The sequence below is a fragment of the Lutjanus erythropterus genome, chromosome 5 (assembly GCF_056507025.1).
Source record: "Lutjanus erythropterus isolate fLutEry1 chromosome 5, fLutEry1.hap2, whole genome shotgun sequence".
Lineage (NCBI taxonomy): Eukaryota > Metazoa > Chordata > Actinopteri > Lutjaniformes > Lutjanidae > Lutjanus > Lutjanus erythropterus.
This window is the reverse complement of record NC_139321.1, coordinates 41,812,133-41,831,451: the sequence shown is the minus strand read 5'-3', so window position 1 is coordinate 41,831,451 and position 19,319 is coordinate 41,812,133. Positions and strand designations below refer to the sequence as shown.

The following is a 19,319-nucleotide window of genomic DNA, read 5'->3' as shown; positions in this document are numbered from 1 at the left end:
GATTTCTCTTGTTTCTCTGACTTTCATTTGAATTCTGTAGTAACTGAGGTTGACTGAGGTAAATGTTTGAGGCAGATTCAGCAAATTTAAATGTTTTTAAAGACACTGTTGTGAACATAAAATTATTAATAGTTAGCTCTAAAGATTGTAAATTTATCTTTAGCAAATTAACTCAAACGTATAACTTCACTTTTGAGTCTTGGATCATGTATAATTAAATTAAATTGAGGGGAAGTGGAAAATAACAGATTTAAAACTTCACATAACAATTGGAAAATAACTGTAATCAAAATTATTTGCATAAGTATCTCTACTGCTCACTGTCTGTTTCACTGACATCAGAAATATCATCCAACTTGTGTCAGTTGCTGTGAAAGATTCTGGAGTGAAGAACTGAGCCTGGCCACCATGTTGGAAGCAGCCAGTCAAGTAGCTCAAGAGCGTATCTTGAGGTGGCTGCTGGGAGGAGGGTGTCCCCCTCACTGCAGTTTTTCAGGTCATCTTCACTGTGACATCATAATGTTCATCTCTCTCTCTCTGTTTGATCAGATATTCAGTGCCCCCTTCCATATTTCAATGAAGCAGCCGCCGTGGTACGTTTCATCAACACGTATAAAAATTAGTAGGCACTGTTGTTGAAGGGTGTGGCATGGTGTTGGGTTTTGCTGTCTCGCCATGAAACAGGAAGTTACTGTAATTTGAGTATAAATGATCCAATCAGGAGTTATACTCATTACGCCACCTACTGGCAACAGGTAGCAAGCCTCCTGTGACAGTCATCATCTGATATACATGAAATTTTCAGTATTACCTACATAACACATAATGAGTGGCTGTTCTGTAGTGCCACTCAGTGGAGACAGGAAGTGGCATCAAACTCCTTCCTGCGGCTTACAAAACACATGACAATTAAAGCTCTTGTTGTCTGGTCTGGTGATGGGGTCCTAGCGGGTGCACATCCCAGTCTGTTCGAAGGCCCATTCAATGCTGCTTGCAACTTTAATAATTTTTGTTCTTTTCTGTGTTATCAAATTAGGGATTGATAATCATTGATAATCATTTTCTCTGGTATTGGTATCAAATCAATTTTCTTTTTATAGTGACATCCTTAGTTTCTACTTGTTTTCTACAGCTGGACATATAAAGCATGAATGTTATGCTTCCATTAATCCAATTTTCTGTATATCAGTGAGTGGATAAAAGCATCACTGCTTAAGGTCAAGATATTACTCTGTCATCATTAGAACAGCTCTGGTGTTAAACTCCAGCTTTGACTCATCTTTTAAATGATTGAAACTCTTTTTTATTTTTCTCCCCCTGTCTCTGTTTCTGCTCTTTTTCCCATCAGGTTCTCCCCTTCTAAGTGTCCAGGCTGGTTGGGAATGAATATGTCACCTTAGTTTGAGCCACAGCTAAAATTCTGCCTCGGGCCTCTCGGCCTCATTTTCAATGCTTGACTGCAGCAGTGAGATGCAGCATTTAGACTTTCAAAAGTTTGTTTTCAGATTCAGTCAGTGGTGTGTGAGGCTCATGAAACTCCATGAAGGAACAAATACAGTTGGTAGTGTCATGCAACAGATATGATGTATGGAAATATAGACAAAATTCAATGAGTGAATGTTGTGCTCCTCTCAGAGCTACAATAGAGCAATGAAATCCTCCATTATTCATGTTGAATGAAAAACCGATTGTCTGTGATTAATTAATTTCCATCCTTTAGGCCAAATTGTCATTTTAGGAGTGATAAAACACATCAATGACACATTATTCCCTGAAGTTTTGTCAAAATTTCATCAGTGGTGTCCAGTTTGTGACGGCTGGACAGATGGCTCAAGGCCGATCTATTGTCCCGCCCACGATCTGTTCATCAGAGAAAGCAAACACTGAGCAGAACTAGCTACAGAACAGTGAAGAGGCTACAAACCTCCTCTCACTCTGAGTCACAGTCTGATTTATCTGCCAAAAACTGTATGTCCACATGAGAGTTTAAATTGGTATTTGCTCCTCGCTTTAACACAAGGACATGAAAATAAATATACTGTCAGGTAAAGAGAAAGCATAGGCTAAAAATACATAAATAAAACTGTTCTCATACAGTGCATATGGTCAATATTAGTTTGTGCAGAGTAGCATGGTATAAATACAATACAAATGGTAATTCATGATTTTTCTGAATGAAAATGTGCAGACTGAACATGTAGCACTTGGCCCTGCACAGTAAATATGAAGGCTATTATGCGACAGAATTGAATGCATGGATCTTTGTCACCCTGCAGGTGGAGTGAAAATAGCATTGCGAATACAGCATTTGTTAATAAATGACTTGCTTGCTGTCATGAAGCAAGAAGGGGGGCATTTAAGCAGGGCAAGTGTTGACTGAAAGCAAAGTGAAACAGTTCAAACATTGACAGGACTTAGTTTGGTTATAAGTTGATTAAATGCAATTTTATTTATGTACATGTACCATGTAAGCATTATAATAACTAAGACACTGTCAGCATTAAATTAGATTTTAACCCCTGTACAATACACGCTGTCCAGATTGGATAAATATGCAGAATCTGTCTTAAAGCCCTTTCCATTTCAGTTTGTATGCAGGAGATATGAGAGTGGCAAAAAAGAAATTGCAACACACTTAAGCTGGGGTCTTTGGGTGCCCTGACAGTTTGGGCCCCTGGTCAGTTGCCTTCTTTGTCCGATTGCTCTTCTAATCTTAGCATCCAGCAGGCTAAAATATAACATCCCCAGACGTTTGCATCATACATTGTTTCCTTTGCTTTGTCTGCATTTTTTAATACTTTGTTTCGCCACTTCACTTAACACAATTTAACAGGCTCCATAGAAAAAGAACGGGTTAAGTAGCAAATAAAGCACAGTAAGTTTTGTAATAAAAGAACAATAATAAGATAAATTATACAGTAACAGAATAAAAAGTGTACTTGTTAATAAAATATACAATACTAAAGTGAAATACTCAGTACAAAGATATAATATAGAATGAATAATTATACAGAAAGCAGTCAACAGTTGCATACTGTAAATAGTAAAATAATTCTACTTATAGTGTGGGTGTCAAAACCGAGAGTCAAAATTAAGCGTTTTTCAATCAAAACTGTAAGTGTCATTGTAGTAACATTAACAAGGAAGTATATATTATACACTTCACTCCAAATAACCTAAAATGCTCAATTAACCACACCCCGTTGTCTTACCTACACCTTCTTCAACTTAAGCCAGAGTTTCTCATTAAACCTGCTGACTGAGCTTCAGTAAGTATGTAATATGAGGTGTTGTCAGTTAATGTTATGTGTAGATATATCAATATTTCTCTTCCGTAACCTGGTCTTTTTTCAGTGGTGAGCCATCATTAATGTTGCATTGTAAAGGTTGAGACTACTGAGTGTAAAATAAGCTAAGAAAGCTAATGTGAACTTAAGCAGTGTTTCAACATAAATAATGAACATGCTGTTCCATTCTGACAGGCTCACTTATTTTACTCCCTAAATAAGTGAGAGAGTACGTATTGATCCATATAGTTATGTTTTAAAATGTTTATGTGGTGCACATGTTTTAACCCAACTTGACCTCTTTTATTTTAGCAAATTTTATTTTTCAAGTAATTTTTAGAAGTTAAGAAAAGCTATATTTACACCAGTGTTAATAGTGGGGTAACACTTTATAATTTTAAGTTACTCCATGAGAGAGTTAATGCCCAACTCTATACACAAGAGCTGAGAAAAACTAACACTGGTTAGTGTAACAAAGTGTTTAACTCCAAAAACAGTCAGTTACTCTACATTAGTGTAGGTACCAATTCTCTAACCTCAGCCTAACCTGAACCCATCTCTCATTAGCATATTTCATTTAACAAGCTTCCCTCTGTTCTCTACCAAACAGTCAGAGTTAGCAATGACAGGGACGATAACAATGATAGCAACAACAAAACTGGGGAGAGCTGTGGAAAACATACAAAATACATTACGGCAAAAAGCAACATTGTTGCTGCAAATAAAGCAGGAGAAGAAGAATGATGTCAGAAAATTACTGATGGACTAAATGCGGTCTTAATGCTGCTGTTTATTCTAACATGAAAACTGCACATTAAACAATAAAACTCCATACAGCAGATTTAAACATGATGAAGTCTGTCTGACACTGTCCTATGATGACAGAGACATGGACATCACTGAAGTTTTTGACCAAACCAACGTAAAATGAGTGTAACTGATTTAAGATTGTCCGTGATAAATGATGATGAATTTTCTAATCAGTGATCTGAGCTGCAATATCACAAAGACAAAACAGATAACAGTAAAAAGTATTCAAAGTGTCTGTAGTTGCTTCATCATTATTTTACTGTGTGGATTATATACCATGTCAATTTAAAGTGTTAATATGATCTGGAGCAAACGGGAAAAATGACTCTGCATCACCAAATGGAGGTTAGCATGACAGCGTGATGTATACAGTTTGTGCTGCTATTACATTTTTACATTATATGAATTCATTCGGTGATATTACGAACATACAGCTCAGTAATTTTTCAATGTTAACGTCCTCCCTCAGTTTAAAAGCTATATCGCTCATAAACAACCTTGTTAGGACAATAATTAGTTAAAGAACGGCGCGTTTTACAGACGATTTAATCATAAACTCTGAACATAACCTGCTCCCGAGCAGGTTATGAGTTTAGCATCAGTTACCATGGTGATCTAGCCAGGATAAAGAGAGAGCCGCCTTCGTGAAACTGAAAATCCTGGATTTAGACTCAACATAGCTCGCTAACACATTAATCTCACTTCGTAGTACACCCCTCAGGCTCCTTGGTTGTTTAATAACAAAGGAGTAAATGCAGCTAAAATGAAAAATGAAAGTCCTCAGTACAGCTTTCTGTAGCAGACTGTACAGTCAGAAAAGGCAAACATTGAAATTTACAAGTTGCATGCAGCCTGTAAGCTTCTCCTGTCTCCCTCTCTCATTTTCCAGGTCAGACCACAGATCATTTCTTCATAACTCACCATAATCATCCTAATCAGCCATTAACAAGCTTCTTAAAAAAGCCTAAAAAAAACAATACATGATTCTTTCTGAGTGAGTTAATTTGATCATTTCAGTCAGGAGGAGATTTCATAAAAGCAGACTGACTCCTACATAACTGAATTTGAACTCCAGTAAGAAAAAATATTATTGTTTGTGTTTCTAAAAATAGTGTTGTGGAGGCTTGGTTTGTGAACATTAACTTTCCATTTAACCTCTTTTGAGATTTTATGTCCGGATGTCAATTTCTTAGCTAGCTAACCACGGTGTCTTATTAACAATCTCTGCTTTTGATACAAAGATTTGGATCTCCATGATGGTGGGGATTTATGGCTCATCTGCAGAGTCTCTGCTCCTGTTAAAAGCTTGTGTAGAGAACCAGTACAAATCTGCAATAAACTGAAGTGATGCTTTATGATTAGAAAGTGTAACCGATGTATAATTGTAATAGCTTCACATTTCACCAAATCCATTGTTCGTGTTTGCAGATGTTTTGTTGTTGTTATTTTATGTGTTTATACTTGTTTCTGTTTCATTTATTTTAGGGAGCTTATGTTTTGGTAAATTGTGTTTTTGTTGTGTGACCTCCGACCCTTCGGTGACATCACTTCCTGGAGATTCGCACTATTCTCCTCACTCATTTTCTGGACGTAAGTGTTACGGGTGTTCCTGTTTGTAAAGTGTCAAAATATGGGAAAAACACTGAGCAGATGTCCAAACTTCACATGGTACAGGTCACACATGTTACTTGCTACTGCACATTTATTTTGGCATTTGTATTTATTTATTTCTTTTATCAATCCAGAACTTTTATGTAGCATGCTAAGTTAACGATCTCAAGTTAAGCTAATGGAGCATGACAGCAGTTTTTCACTCAGGTTGTTGTGTTGTTCCCTTGTTTTTAAAGGTGTGGCTGTGGAAAACTGGTCATGAGAAATTGCTGTACTGATTTTAATGTGTTTTACAGAGGTATGTGAGCTCTCTTTGTGTCATTTTCATGTAAATTTGTTCTTATGAAATATTAAAAAAACATTGCCGTTGATGGGGTGGAAAATGTCTCTTAAATTGCACATTGTTATTGTAACTATATAGTTTGAAAGACGTATTTTATTTTATTTAACAGTTTTGATGATTTTGTTGTTTTATTTATCAAGTAGAGAATAATGTGGTAATTGTGACAGCTCACTTGTTGTCTGGACGCTGTGAGGAGAGGTGTGGCTGTGGAAAACTGGTCATGAGAAATTGCTGTACTGATTTTAATGTGTTTTGCACAGATTATATCCCCCCCGGTTCAAGGCAGAAGTTGTCCTCGTCTCCTTCCTCATCATCCACAACACAACGTAGAGCTTGTAGCAAACTGAAGTGTTCGACTAGACCAGTTACAAAGGCATGCATGTCCATCATAGATGGATGGCACATAGTACCAACTGGTACCTGATATTTAATAAAATAGCAATTCATATTTTTTTATTATTAATTAACCTAAAATTTGTCTGCAAAAATTTACAAATTTGGGATTCCATCATTAAAGCACTTTGTAATTTCATCATCTGTGTTTGTTGTAACTGTTAGTATGTGTCCACATAGACCAGAGTAGAACTTTAATCCAGCCTGAAAAGTTGAGCACCAAAAGGCCCTAGCCGGACAACATTCTGTCCAAACTCATTAGCATTTTTCAGTCCAAACTTGATTACAGCCTGACATTTTCTGTAGGAGTTGGCAGTGACAGGGACAATACATGGGGGAATTTGAATCAGCAATGACTAAATTTGGGAGGAAAATAGAAAAAAATAAAAAAATAAATAAAAGATCAACACTACTGACATATATAATACTATTACAATAATAATGATAATAATAATAATAATAATAATAATAATAATAATAATAATAATACAGCCCAAACCTGATGTAAGCCCATGTAATATATATGATATATGGCCCGACCTGACCCGACCCAAACCTGTCACGTTTGGACACAGATCTCAACCTCTAGAACAGGAGTCTGCAACCCGTGGCTCTGGTCAAAAATTATATGATTTTTCTTTTTTAATATTCTCATTTTTATTCATCATTGTTGTTGACTGAAATTCTAACCCATTGATTCCACTGGGAACATCATTTCTATCACTTCTTATGTTGACTTGCTCAGGTTTTGCTGACGTGGTCATTTTTCTATGATTTTTGTGCTTCTACCATAGGTAAGTAGGCTACACTCTAAATAGTGTATTTCAGCAGTAGTTGAAGTAACATAGACTTCTGAGTGAGTTTCATTCAGATTTCTGCTTTAGTCAAGGCAGTCTACATTTGTGGAGTATATGAACTTGGAATTACATGTTGTTCCCTCAGTACACATCTAACCTGCTATTCTCATTTGAGTGAACCTGCATCAATTAGGTTTTTCGTGCTGTGCGCCTGACGTCATGACGTCTCCGCCTTCTCCAGAATTTTCTACCTGCACTTGAGCCGCCATTTTCTTGGTGCCAACAACTTGGGAATGGTAACAAGGATACCGATATACTGAATTTCTCCATCGTCTTGAAGGTAAGTCAAAGGTAAAACAAATAATTTAATATGTTAGATATAAAATGGTCATATTGTATTGTTAAATTTTTAGTAAACTAACTGAACCAAACCAGCTATCATTCAGTCCTGTTAACGAACTAACGCTATGTTAACGTTAGCTCTTAAATATCAGACCAGTTGGTAGTTTGCTTTTGGACAGGTAGGTTAGTCGTTTGCGTGCGGGACTCTTTTGGTTTGATATCGTAACGTTAGCTAAAAGTTGTGTATTCATGCAGAGTGTTGGTACTGGCTTAGTGTTAGTTATTCATTAGCATTAGCACATTACAACAGCAAGCTGGGCCCACGGTTCTCTTCGGATTACTCCAGCGCAATATGCAAGATATTGCGCAATATGCCTGTCGGCGCCCACAGTTCATGGTCACACTTTTTGTATTGTCCTCACGGCCACGGGTGATGTGGGAGGTAAGGTTAATTATGCTTTAACTGTGGTGCTTCCAGGGAGCTACATTTACTGCCACCTGCGTTGTTTTCAATGTACTTAACGTTAAGCGGGCGAGGAGGAGAGGAGAGAGGGTGTGCGCAGCGTTAGTACACGTACAAATCGGCTTTGGGAGAGGGAGTTGATGGTGCGCGGTACCTCGGTGGCAGGGCTGCCCTTGTATTTATGTTGTATATTATCGAAGAAGCGGTGATGAACGTTTGCTGTGTGAAGAGTTTCCCGGCTCTGTGTTGTAGGGCTGGGCGATAAATCGATTTTATCGATTAATTCGAATTTGTACTTAATGTCGATTTGTTTTAATGAAAATCGATTTTCTCATCAACATCCGCCACCAGCGCCTGCCTGCTGGGCTCCCGTAGTTCAGAGAGCGCGGACTGCGCATCCCCCCCTCCCCTCCCCTCCCCCCTCCGCGCTTGATACCTATGCTTGATATACAAACAACATGGCCGCATGCGGTGCAGAGCTCACTCCGAAGAAAGGAAACGTATCCTCAGTTATTTGGAATTGGTTCGGGTTTGTGGCGTCAGACACAGAACAAACAGCACCTCGCTGCAAAGTCTGTTTAAAGGCTGTTGCTACCAAAGGTAGCAGTACTACCAATTTACTGCAGCACCTCAAACAGAGGCATGCTGCCGAGTGGGAGAGGTGTTGCTCCCTACGAAATGAACAAGACCGCGGCAGCCCAAGCACCGCCACCAAAAAACAACCTACCGTCTTGGAAACATTGACAAACTGTATCCCGTATGATAAGAAAGGAGCCCGGTGGAAAGCTGTCACGGATGCAGTCGCGATGTATATTGCAAGAGATATGGTGCCCATATACACCGTGGAAAAGCCGGGGTTTATTCACCTGCTGAAAGTTTTGGATCCCAGGTACGTGCTACCAGGCCGCAAACATTTTTCTGAAGTTGCCTTGCCTCAGCTGTATAACAGTACACGCCAAAGGATCGCTACGGAGCTCGAAGGAGTGTCGTTCTACTCTGCAACAACCGATCTGTGGTCCAGCAGAGTGATGCAGCCCTACCTAAGTTTAACGGTGCACTTCGTAAGCGACAACTGGACTCTGCGAAGCGTCTGCCTCCAAACGGCTTACTTTCCCGATGATCACAAAGGGGAAATAATTGCCCAGGGACTAAAAGACGTTCTGAGCTCGTGGAATCTTGCTGAGGACCGACTCACCTGTATGACCACTGACAGCGGTACCAACATGATCAAAGCTCTGAAAGACAATGAGTGGCCCAGCCTTCAGTGCTTTGGACACAGATTGAACTGTGCTATAGGTAAGAATCAAGTGATATCTATTTTCCCATTCGAAAACGACATGGAAAGCCTAATTAATGCATGATGTGAGTGATGCATTAGATCAAACCAACATATACTTTCACAAAATCTGCATGATTAAATATAATGGTATACACAGTACATGCTACTGTGTGTGTATGTGTGTGTGTGTCTGTGCACATGCATACATTTGTGTGCATAATAAAAACACTGAAACTACTAAATACTTTTAAACAATAAAAAACTAAACTGAAACAAGGAAACAGACTCTGGAAACTAACTGAAACTAAACTGAATTGAAAACAAAAAATAAATACTAAAACAAAAAGAAAACTAATGGAAAAATACAAAACTATAATAACTTGTGTGCATGCTCTTTGTGTGCATTAATAAAACGCAGATATGTGAAGACAGACAAGTTTGTGAATGTAGGTCATGTTCCACTAAAATTTGTTTTGCTTGTTTATTCTTTATCTATCACAGAGAACGGTGTGAAGGACCCACGAGTCGAACGTGCAGTTGGGGTTTGTAAAAAGGCTGTGTCTGCCTTTTCTTACAGCTGGAAAAAAAGAAAAGAGATGGCTGAAGTGCAGGCTGAGCTGGGTCTACCCACTCATCAGCTAGTAACAGAGTCCCCAACCAGATGGGGCTCACGCCAAAAGATGATTGAGAGGTTTCTCGAACAGGAGAAGGCCATAGTCCGTGTCCTGGGTTCGGACAAGAGAAGTCGCCATCTTGTACCCACTTGGCAAGATCTTGAAGTCTTAGAATCCATAAATAAAGCTGTGAAACCACTCCAAGACTTTACTGACGCACTCTCTGGCGAGTCATATGTCAGCGTTTCATGCATTAAACCAGTGCTCCATTTGTTCAGAACCAGTCTCCTACAGCGAGAGGCAGAAGACACAGAGCTCACTGCAACAATAAAAGGAAACATAATGCAGTACCTCGATGACAAATACAGCAATGCTGTGCAGGATGAACTGTTGGACATTTCCTCACTGATGGACCCAAGATTCCGTACAACCTACATTGACCCAGACAAGGTGGAACAAGTCAAAAAAAGAGCTGTCACTGAACTCATGTCTCTTGCTCCTGCTGACAAGAGTACACCACAGCAGCCTGGTCCACCTGTGCAGGTGTGTGAAGAAGAACAGCCTCTGCCCAAGACAAAAATGACTTTAGCTGCCTTCTTCAAGAAGAATGCACCAGTGTCATCTCCTGACCAGCCAGAGGCAGTGAAAATAGAGACTGAGCTGACATCGTACTTATTGACCCCTGAGGTTGACCCAGACACAGATCCACTTGACTGGTGGAAGCGCCACCAACCTAACTTTCCAAGGCTAAGTAATTTGGCAAAGAAATACCTCTCAGTCCCAGCTACAAGTGCCCCCTCTGAGAGGGTTTTCAGTGTTGGGGGGGGGCATTGTTACATGCCACCGTGCATGCCTCAAGCCTGAGGTAGTGGACAGGCTTGTCTTCCTGGCGAAAAATGTTTAGAAACAGCAAAGAAGCACCTCATGCACTACTATTTGATGCAGTTGATAATGCTGTGAATGCAGATGTTTAATTTTGTTAACAGGCACTTTTTTATTATGCAAAATATGTGAAGGTAACTGAATACTGAATAGCAAGTTGTTAAACTTTTGTAAATGTTTTGTCAAAAAGGGTCACATACATTTTATTTCATGTTATGTTTATGTCACTGTCAGTTAGAAAAGCTTACTGAAAAGTTACATTTTCACAGTTGTTTACAATGGAAGGCTACTATTTCATTTTTAATTTAATTTTTAATTTTATTTGATGCAGATGTTTAATTTAGTTAACATGATTCAGGGAATTAAAATAGTGACCAAATACTTTTTGTTTACCACACAAGCACCTCTTTATTATGCAAAACATGTTCAGGTAACTGAGTTTTGTTTGCACTTTATTTTATCAACCTCAAAAAAGGGTCTTATAATTTTATGTTTTACTTATTTTTTTAAGTTAGTTTTAGAGTGCATTGTGTCATTTTGAAACTAGATAAAGCTTACTGAAAAGTTACATTGGCAGTTTACAATGGCAGGCAAGGCTTGCCATCTCTTTTTTTTGTGGTTTGTTTATGTAACTTAAACCCCAAAAGGGAAAATTTAAACAAAATAAAATTGAAACTTGTTTTGAACAATTTCTTTGTCATCTGCAAATTGATTTTAGGTAGGGGGTGAAAAAAATCGATTTCAATCGTGAATCGGGATTTTTTGTGAAAAAATCGGAGATTTCTTTTTTAGGCTATATCGCCCAGCCCTACTGTGTTGTTGGGCCAGTGTGTTAATAAGCACCTGTGTTAGTTTGTGTCTGCTGCTGCAGACTCCTGTCTTCCCTGTCCTGAATCAGTTATCAGGCGTGGTCATGAACAGTGACAGTTCTGTATTACACTCTTAACCATACACAAATAAAACTTAACACTGGAATAAAAATGCCCTTTTCCTTAATATTAATGGTTTTCTAATTATCACAACAATTGAAAATATACAGAAACAAATTGATAAGCACATACACACATACTGTTATAATCAGCACAACTCAGTCTTTGTAGAATGGAGGACAAATGTCTGTAAATCAAAATTAGAAATTATAGAAAAAAGTATGACACTATTTAACACAGAAAATAGAGCTGTCAGATTTTGTGTAGGCCAAGCACACTTCCAGTATGAGTCTGAATACATATATTTAAGTACAAAGATGCAGATCAACACTGTAAACATGGTGAAAGACACACTGTCATAAGATGATCGCACAAACTAACCCTCAGGACTTCTGTACTCCAGAGCTTCCTTTCATTCCTGTCAACCTCTCCAGGTTGCTGATGGCAGCAGGATTACACGACCTGTGGTTGGGACCCTGATCAGTTCCACAACCTTTGGCTTGGTGTCCAATGTGATAGCTCCCCCCACCTGGCCTACTGTATTCTCAGCTCTCTGACTACTTGTACCTCAAGAGGGACAGTCCTGTGTGGAGGCGTGCGAGGCAGCTTGTTTTATCTCCTGCATACTTTCACTTCATCAACAACAAAGGTATGTAAGCCCAAAATAGTAAAAATAGTAATGTCTCAGTTTAACTATCTTAATTCAGTTTTACACAGAACAAGGATCAGCTTTATGTATTTATATGTATTTATTTATAGTGAAATTGCCTTAGGAAATAGATCGATTAGCAACTAGTATTGACAGAGGAAACAACTGCAACAAAATGGTTTTCAATGTACATATGGGCATTTGGGTTTTGCTTTAAGACAGACTTGTGAACGTGTCCCTTAAAATCAAATTAGAGAGGGCTGACTACATTTGATGACTAAACGATAAATGATTCGCTTTGTCCTAGTCTCATATCACCATATTGATGTATTGTAATATTGCCCAACCCTACTCTGCGTTTTTCCCAAATTATTTATATACAGCCAATAAAGCCCATCTCTTTGTTTTTCCAGTGTTGTGCTTCATGTGGAGATGCAAGGACTGTGGGACAGCATTAACAAAAAGATCTGAACTGCTCAAGCACTACAAACTGATTCATAGGCATTACGGACGGGGCTACTCATATCCATGCACTTATTTAAATTGTGCATGTAGGTTCAAGACTTGGAATGCCCTACTGAGCCATCTATCAAGAAATCACCCTGCCCAACAAGCAGTCACCACAGCTGTATCCACGTTCACATGCCATATTTGTGGCCATAATCAACTCTCCACAGAAAGGGAATATTTTCAACATATCTATCAGCATCTTAAAAATAAGGAGACTGTAACATGTGTGTTCCAAAACTGTGAATATAAAACCAATGTCTATGAGAACTTCAAGAGTCACAAATACAGAAAACACTCTGGTACAGTGAACACCTTTAAGCCCGGGATAAGTTCTGTTGAAGAATCTTGTGCCAGTGTTGCCAGTGATATTTTATATGGGGAAAATACAGAGAGTAATATCAATTTAAATTCTGCTTTTGACAATGGGGATTCTGAAAACTTGGAGAAGGATGTTGAGCTTAAAATTGCTTCAGTGCTCCTTAAGTTGGAACACATCTTTCTTGTGTCTAATGCAGCTGTAGACAAGCTTTTGCAGGAGTTAAACTATTTGATTGGTTCTCTTTCTCTGCCGATCACCCAAAGGACTATTAGCCAAGTATTACAAAATAGTGGATGCCAGGTTGACCAGTCAGTTGTTGAAAAGCTAGCCAGTGTTCTCTGTGAGACAAACCCTGTGAAAAAAGCTATTGGAGATAAAGGTCCACTTTCCAGTGCTTGGAGGCGAAAAGCTTACTATAAGAGCCACTTTAATGTAGTGGAACCAGTGGAATATATACTTGACCGAAAAAATCATAAGTCATTCCAATATATTTCAATTTTAAAGTCTTTGCAGCATATTCTTCATTGCCAGACAATCTTGGATCAGGCTGTTAATTTGAATACTGTAGATAATCATCCTCAGAGAACTTGTGTGCACTTATACAAAACTATCTTCGATGGTGCCTTCTTCAGTGAAAATGGACTGTTGTCTAAGCAGGAAAGCATTTCATTGATATTATACATTGATGAGTTTGAAATATGTAATCCCCTTGGCACATCCAGGAGGAAGCATAAAATTTGTGGTTTGTATTGGATTCTGGGTAATTTGCCACCAGGATGTAATTCTGCTTTATGCTCCATCTTATTTGGCTGCTTTAATCAAAAGTAATCATCTGAAGTGCTATGGGTATGAGAAAGTGTTAAAACCTGTAATTAATGATCTTGTAATTTTGGAACAGACTGGGATATTTCTGTCAAAGTTGGGCAGAACAGTAAAAGGAACAGTTCAGTGTGTGGTCGCCGACAACCTTGGTGCGCACAGTATTGCTGGATTTGTTGAAAATTTCTCAGGGACATATGTGTGTAGATTTTGCACTGCAGAAAGATCAGAGTTCCAGACTAAAGAAGTCAGAAGTGAAGTCTTTACTTTGAGAACAAAAGACATCCATGCAGATCATTTACGAATCCTTGAGGAAAACAAATTGCCCAGTTATTATGGTGTGAAATCAAAGTGTATTTTGTCAAAGCACCTCTCATATTTTGATGTTACCACTGGGTTTCCACCAGATATTGTACATGATCTTTTTGAAGGAATTGTTCCTTTTGAACTTGCACTTTGTCTCAGTTTGTTAATCAAAAAAAGTATTTCACATTATGTACATTGAATGAAGCAATATCATCTTTCAACTTTAAGTGGGCTGACAGAACAAATCGACCTCATCCTGTGCCTCTCAGTTTTGTATCCAAAAAAATTGTTGGGGGAAATGCACATGAGAACTGGAGTCTAATCAGATTTTTGCCTTTGTTAATTGGGCAGAGTGTTCCCTGTGAGGAACCTGCTTGGCAGATCTTAACAGACCTGAAGGACATTGTTGATCTTGTTGTCAGTCCTGTTCATACTAAGGACTCCATTGCATATCTTGGTTTTAAGATCTCTGAGCACAGAATTAGATTTCAAGAGGTTTTCTCGGACTGTGAGCTTAAACCAAAGCACCATTTCTTGGAGCATTATCCATACTTGATCTGTAAGTTTGGGGAGTTGCGAGGAATATCAGACGCTTCAAAAATGTGCTTCTTTCCCTTTCACAGAGACATCAGTATCAGATTGCATATCATTTGCACGCAAGTAGCTTTACCAAACCACCATTGGAAGTGACAGATGTTTCCACTGTTCACATGAATGTTCTTAACAAGGACGTCTCAAATGCACTGAGACAGAAGTCTCCAGATATGGACAATTACTACAGAATTAGAGGGATGCGTCTTGTCACTTTGAAAAGATATGTCCATGTTTAAAGGGTGAGGCCTCTGAATGTGTAAATTACTTTATTAAGTGGGAAAACAAAAGCCAGACTCAAACAATACTATTGTGTTCTCAAAAAATATTTATTTCATACTGTAAGCCAAAATGGTGTGACGATGTGATTGGCAGCTAATCAGTTACTCACCAAGTTGTTGCAACTCTTGCATAGGCATAATGTTGTTGGTTTTTTTTTATGTAGGTTGCTGGACTCCAGTCAGTGAATGCTAATCCTCTGCTCTCCTCCCCTCTCCTTCTCCTCTCTGCCTTCTCTTTTCTCCTCCTCATCTCTTCTTCTTCTCCTTCCCTTTCCTTCTCCTCTCTTTGTCTTCTCTCTTCTCCCTGTCTCCTCCCCTCCCCTCCTCTCTGCCTTCTCTTCTCCTCCTCCCCTCTCCTTCTCCTCTCATTGCCTTCTTTCTTCTCCTTTTCTTGTCTCCCCTCTTCTCCTCTCTTCTCTCCTCTTCTCTTCTCCAAATTCTCCTTATCTGAAATAAGTCAGTAGTAGAAGGAATTTGCTTTACATGTTGATCCTTACTAATTGTGCTTGTGCTTTCTTCTCAGACCACCATGGCTGGTTTGACAGCTGCAAGACTGAAGGTGATTTTAGGGGAGAACAACACTGAAAAACTGACTCTTCCAAATGGCATCCCAGAGTGACTTGATAACCTTCTCAGCGAGATAAAGACTACCTTTGGGTTAAAGGGTAACCTGAGACTGCAATACATGGACCAAGATTTTGGCAACGACTTCTTCAATCTGAATTCTACCACTGAACTTCAGGATTTGGGGACAATCAAGGTGATCCACCAGCAAACAAATCCAACTTTGATCAGTGCCACTGAGTCCTCTTCATCTCTGTCTCTTTCATTTGAGTCCGATGACGCTGCTTCATTGGCCTCAAATGATACAACAATCCTGTCATCCCCTGAGTATGTGTCATCTCGAAAACAACAGTGGCCAGAGGACTTTGCAATTCCCCATTTTTCATATGACACAGAGCTACAGCTAGAGAAGGGGAATGCTGAGTACCATGTGAGCCAAAAAATGTTGACTGTGAGCTCCTGAATGCTGTCTGATATCCTGAAAAGAGTAGCAGAAGAAATTTACCGATACAAGGCCTACCCAGAGGAAGCACATTTCTGCGCAGCTGCAGAGGCCCTAATAAAAAAGCACCCATGTTTGAAAGAACCTGGCTCATTCAATGGCTGCTACGGTTGGAAACAGCGACTTAAGTACAAAATGGCAAAGTACAGGACTCAGCTCAAATTGCAGGGGTGTCCAGAGCTCTGTGTGAACTCCCTGAAATCTAAAGCTACTACAGATGCTTTCCCTGCTAAAAAAGTGAAGAAGCCAAAACGGTCTGAAGCTAACTTTTATCCATCCTTTCATACTGGTGAGACTCTGGATAGCTTGGAAAAAGTGAGACTGGAACTTCTGACAGAGATCGGGATAAGGAACAACGAAAGGGTCATTGCAGACAAAATGGCTAACACGTTTGCCTACAGATGACATGAGGTGGTAAACCAAGAACCAAGCATTCAGGACTTCAAGGACAGATGGCCTGCACTCTTCTCACAGAAAGAGGTAAGAATGGAACTGAAGTGATCAAAGTCTGTATGCTTCAGGATTTATTACATTCAGCTTTCATGAATTGGTCATAATTTGATGTGGTTGAGATTGTATAACTGTAATTTCCATATATGTTATACTTTTTGGGGTATTGACCTTTTGGCAGGTATGCTTCAGTGGTTACTTTGTGTCTTCTGACTTTGTGTACTGTCCTTTGTGTTTTGTTTTTAGATTAATACAGAGTTCCAGAGGCTCATGACTGTTCCTCTTGAGGAGAAGTTCATGGCTCAATTAGACATGCACTCAAGTCCGCTGATCAAAGTCATCCGTGCCAAAGGAGGGGCAATACGCCAAAAGACTGCAGATATCATGGACATTTTGGACCAGGTAAATCTGTACCATCAAACGAGACCCTTCATAACTAATAGGGTGTCACAATATATCTGTATCCTTCATAAATACATTAATATGGGCAGGCCAATGCTCATCATGGATTTCATATGCATGAATGTTTTTAGCGACTCAAAAACTACACCACCGAGCTCATCACTTTTTCTTTCTATAATGAATTTCTGGGCTTGTAAATGACTGTTTTTAAATAAAGTAAGTGTAAGTGATAAGCTTTAAGAGTAATGATGTCTGTCTTATGAGATTTAGAACAATAAAATAAATCAACATTTGTTGTTCTAAACTGTGGACATTAATCTTTGGAGGGAATGTGTGCTGAAAGCTCTCACCATCTTCCTGGGAGAAGATGCAGATGACCTGATCAAGGAGTATCTTGTAAGTTTCAACAGTTACTTGTCAAAGGGACACACAAAATATCCTAGATTTAGTGTACTATAAGAGAGATTTTCTCAACTGTCATAAGTGGCATAGATGATTATACAAGTTCAAAGAAATGGTTTGACATTTTGGGAAATCTTATCTTTCTTGCTTACAGTTAGATGGTCAGATTGATAAACCTCTCTGCTGGTTGTGGTGTGTGATGACACCCAGCCAAGAAATAGCCCAGCACATAACACATATTGGTACATCACCGAAAAACACCATCACAGTAAGAAGTGAGGCCAATGATGATTTGTGTTTGTGTCCTGTACCCCTCTGTAGGACTCTGGAGCAGATGATGCTCAGAGGGACATGGAGCAGCTCACCATGGCAGTGTTTGTCATTCGGAAGGAGGGGGAAGGACTGCAGCAGCCACCTGAAGACATTGGGATTGTCATTGAGGGCGTGGAAGTGTTGCATGAACTGACCTCGGTTGCCTCAGCTTGTGCCCTGCTTCTAGGTTTGATTTATGCACTCAACCTAGCTTATCCAAAACCCCTTCGCTTCACTTTTGAAGTGCTCCAAAAGGTCATCATGCAGCTTGATCAGCAGAAGATGTCCCCCAAAGTCCATAATCTGTATAGCAAACTTCAAAACTCGCAGTAACGACACACTACAATGTATTCCACCTCTGGGCCAACAAATTGCCCAGTGCCATATTGTGAAAGAACAATGGTGTTTGGACATCTAGCATGTAAAAAAAATTGAGACAAAGAGACAATGAAGGGAGTCAACAACTCAAACCACAATTTGAAATGCTTTTACACAGATTTAGGCAGAAGTTTATTGTTGTTTTCTCCAGACATATTTCCTCCCGTTTGTAGGGAAAGGTCGCATTTCAGTTTTGATGTGTTCAGTTACACAACAAACACTTGTGAAAGTGTGTAACAGTGTGATTTAAAACTCCACAATAAGTGTTCATATTTTTTCATCCCCATTGTTCAGTAACACTGTTCAGATGCATAATATTCAATGGCTATAGCTGGTTAAAAGGTTTTTGTATACTCTTCGCAGTTTTTCATATTTGTGATAACACTGTATGTGTTGAGATTGTTAGCCATATTTGTGTAATACTTTAACTATTTTGCACTTTGCTGACATTGATAAAATAAAGTATAAAACAAACATGAGATTTTGAGGGGGGGGGTTATATATATTTTCAACTTAAAATTGTAATTTCAGTTATATTTAACAAACTAAAATTTCATTTTAAGGTTACTACAAAAAGTAATTTACATGAAACTATAGTATTAGGTTAGAAAGAAGCAGTATTTTACTTTGGGGTAATGCAAATTATTGAGCTGGAAAAACTGAAAACTTTAAGTTGACTTAAGTTGGATTAATGCAAAACGTTGATTTGAGAACAATTAAATTATTAAGTACATGTGACTTAAATCAGTTGTGTTATTCTAACTTATTAACTTAATTTCAGCAAACTTAATTCATTTAGGTGTTACCAATTGAAACAATTCAATTAAGTTGGTCCAACTATTTTCTTTTTTCAGTGTATGTAGTTAAATAGTTTCTTTTGTGTCTGTTTTTATGGTTGCTGTGCATAGTGTTTTACTTTGATAATTTACTGGATTCTCTCCCAAGTGAGGGGCCACGGCACAGCTGTTGTCATGTCCAAGAAGTCAGGTAACTTGCTCCTTCCCCCTTGTGTGATCCCACTGGTCTGATTGTCTGCCCTGCCCTGATTGTTTCCACCTGTTTCCCATTACCTCATGTGTGTGGG

At 38.9% G+C, this 19,319-nt stretch overlaps 1 protein-coding gene, 1 long non-coding RNA gene and 1 pseudogene across 3 annotated transcripts; all 3 read left to right on the top strand.

Moving 5' to 3' along the window:
- Nucleotides 1-8,504: 8,504 nt before the first annotated feature.
- Nucleotides 8,505-15,844, top strand: LOC146327299 (E3 SUMO-protein ligase ZBED1-like). Its single transcript, XM_084718304.1, has 3 exons — nucleotides 8,505-9,342; nucleotides 9,827-10,626; nucleotides 15,749-15,844. Exons 1-3 carry the CDS (start codon nucleotides 8,505-8,507, stop codon nucleotides 15,842-15,844), a joined length of 1,734 nt encoding a protein of 577 aa, XP_084574430.1.
- Nucleotides 15,681-17,340, top strand: LOC146327298 (uncharacterized; annotated as a pseudogene). The gene is made up of 3 exons (XR_014770567.1): nucleotides 15,681-16,771; nucleotides 16,988-17,143; nucleotides 17,275-17,340. The product of XR_014770567.1 is annotated as an uncharacterized LOC146327298 (transcript).
- Nucleotides 17,341-17,464: 124 nt separating this feature from the next.
- LOC146327297 (uncharacterized) lies at nucleotides 17,465-18,282 on the top strand. Its single transcript, XR_014770589.1, has 2 exons — nucleotides 17,465-17,539; nucleotides 17,867-18,282. It is a non-coding gene; the product is annotated as an uncharacterized LOC146327297 (long non-coding RNA).
- Nucleotides 18,283-19,319: the final 1,037 nt, after the last annotated feature.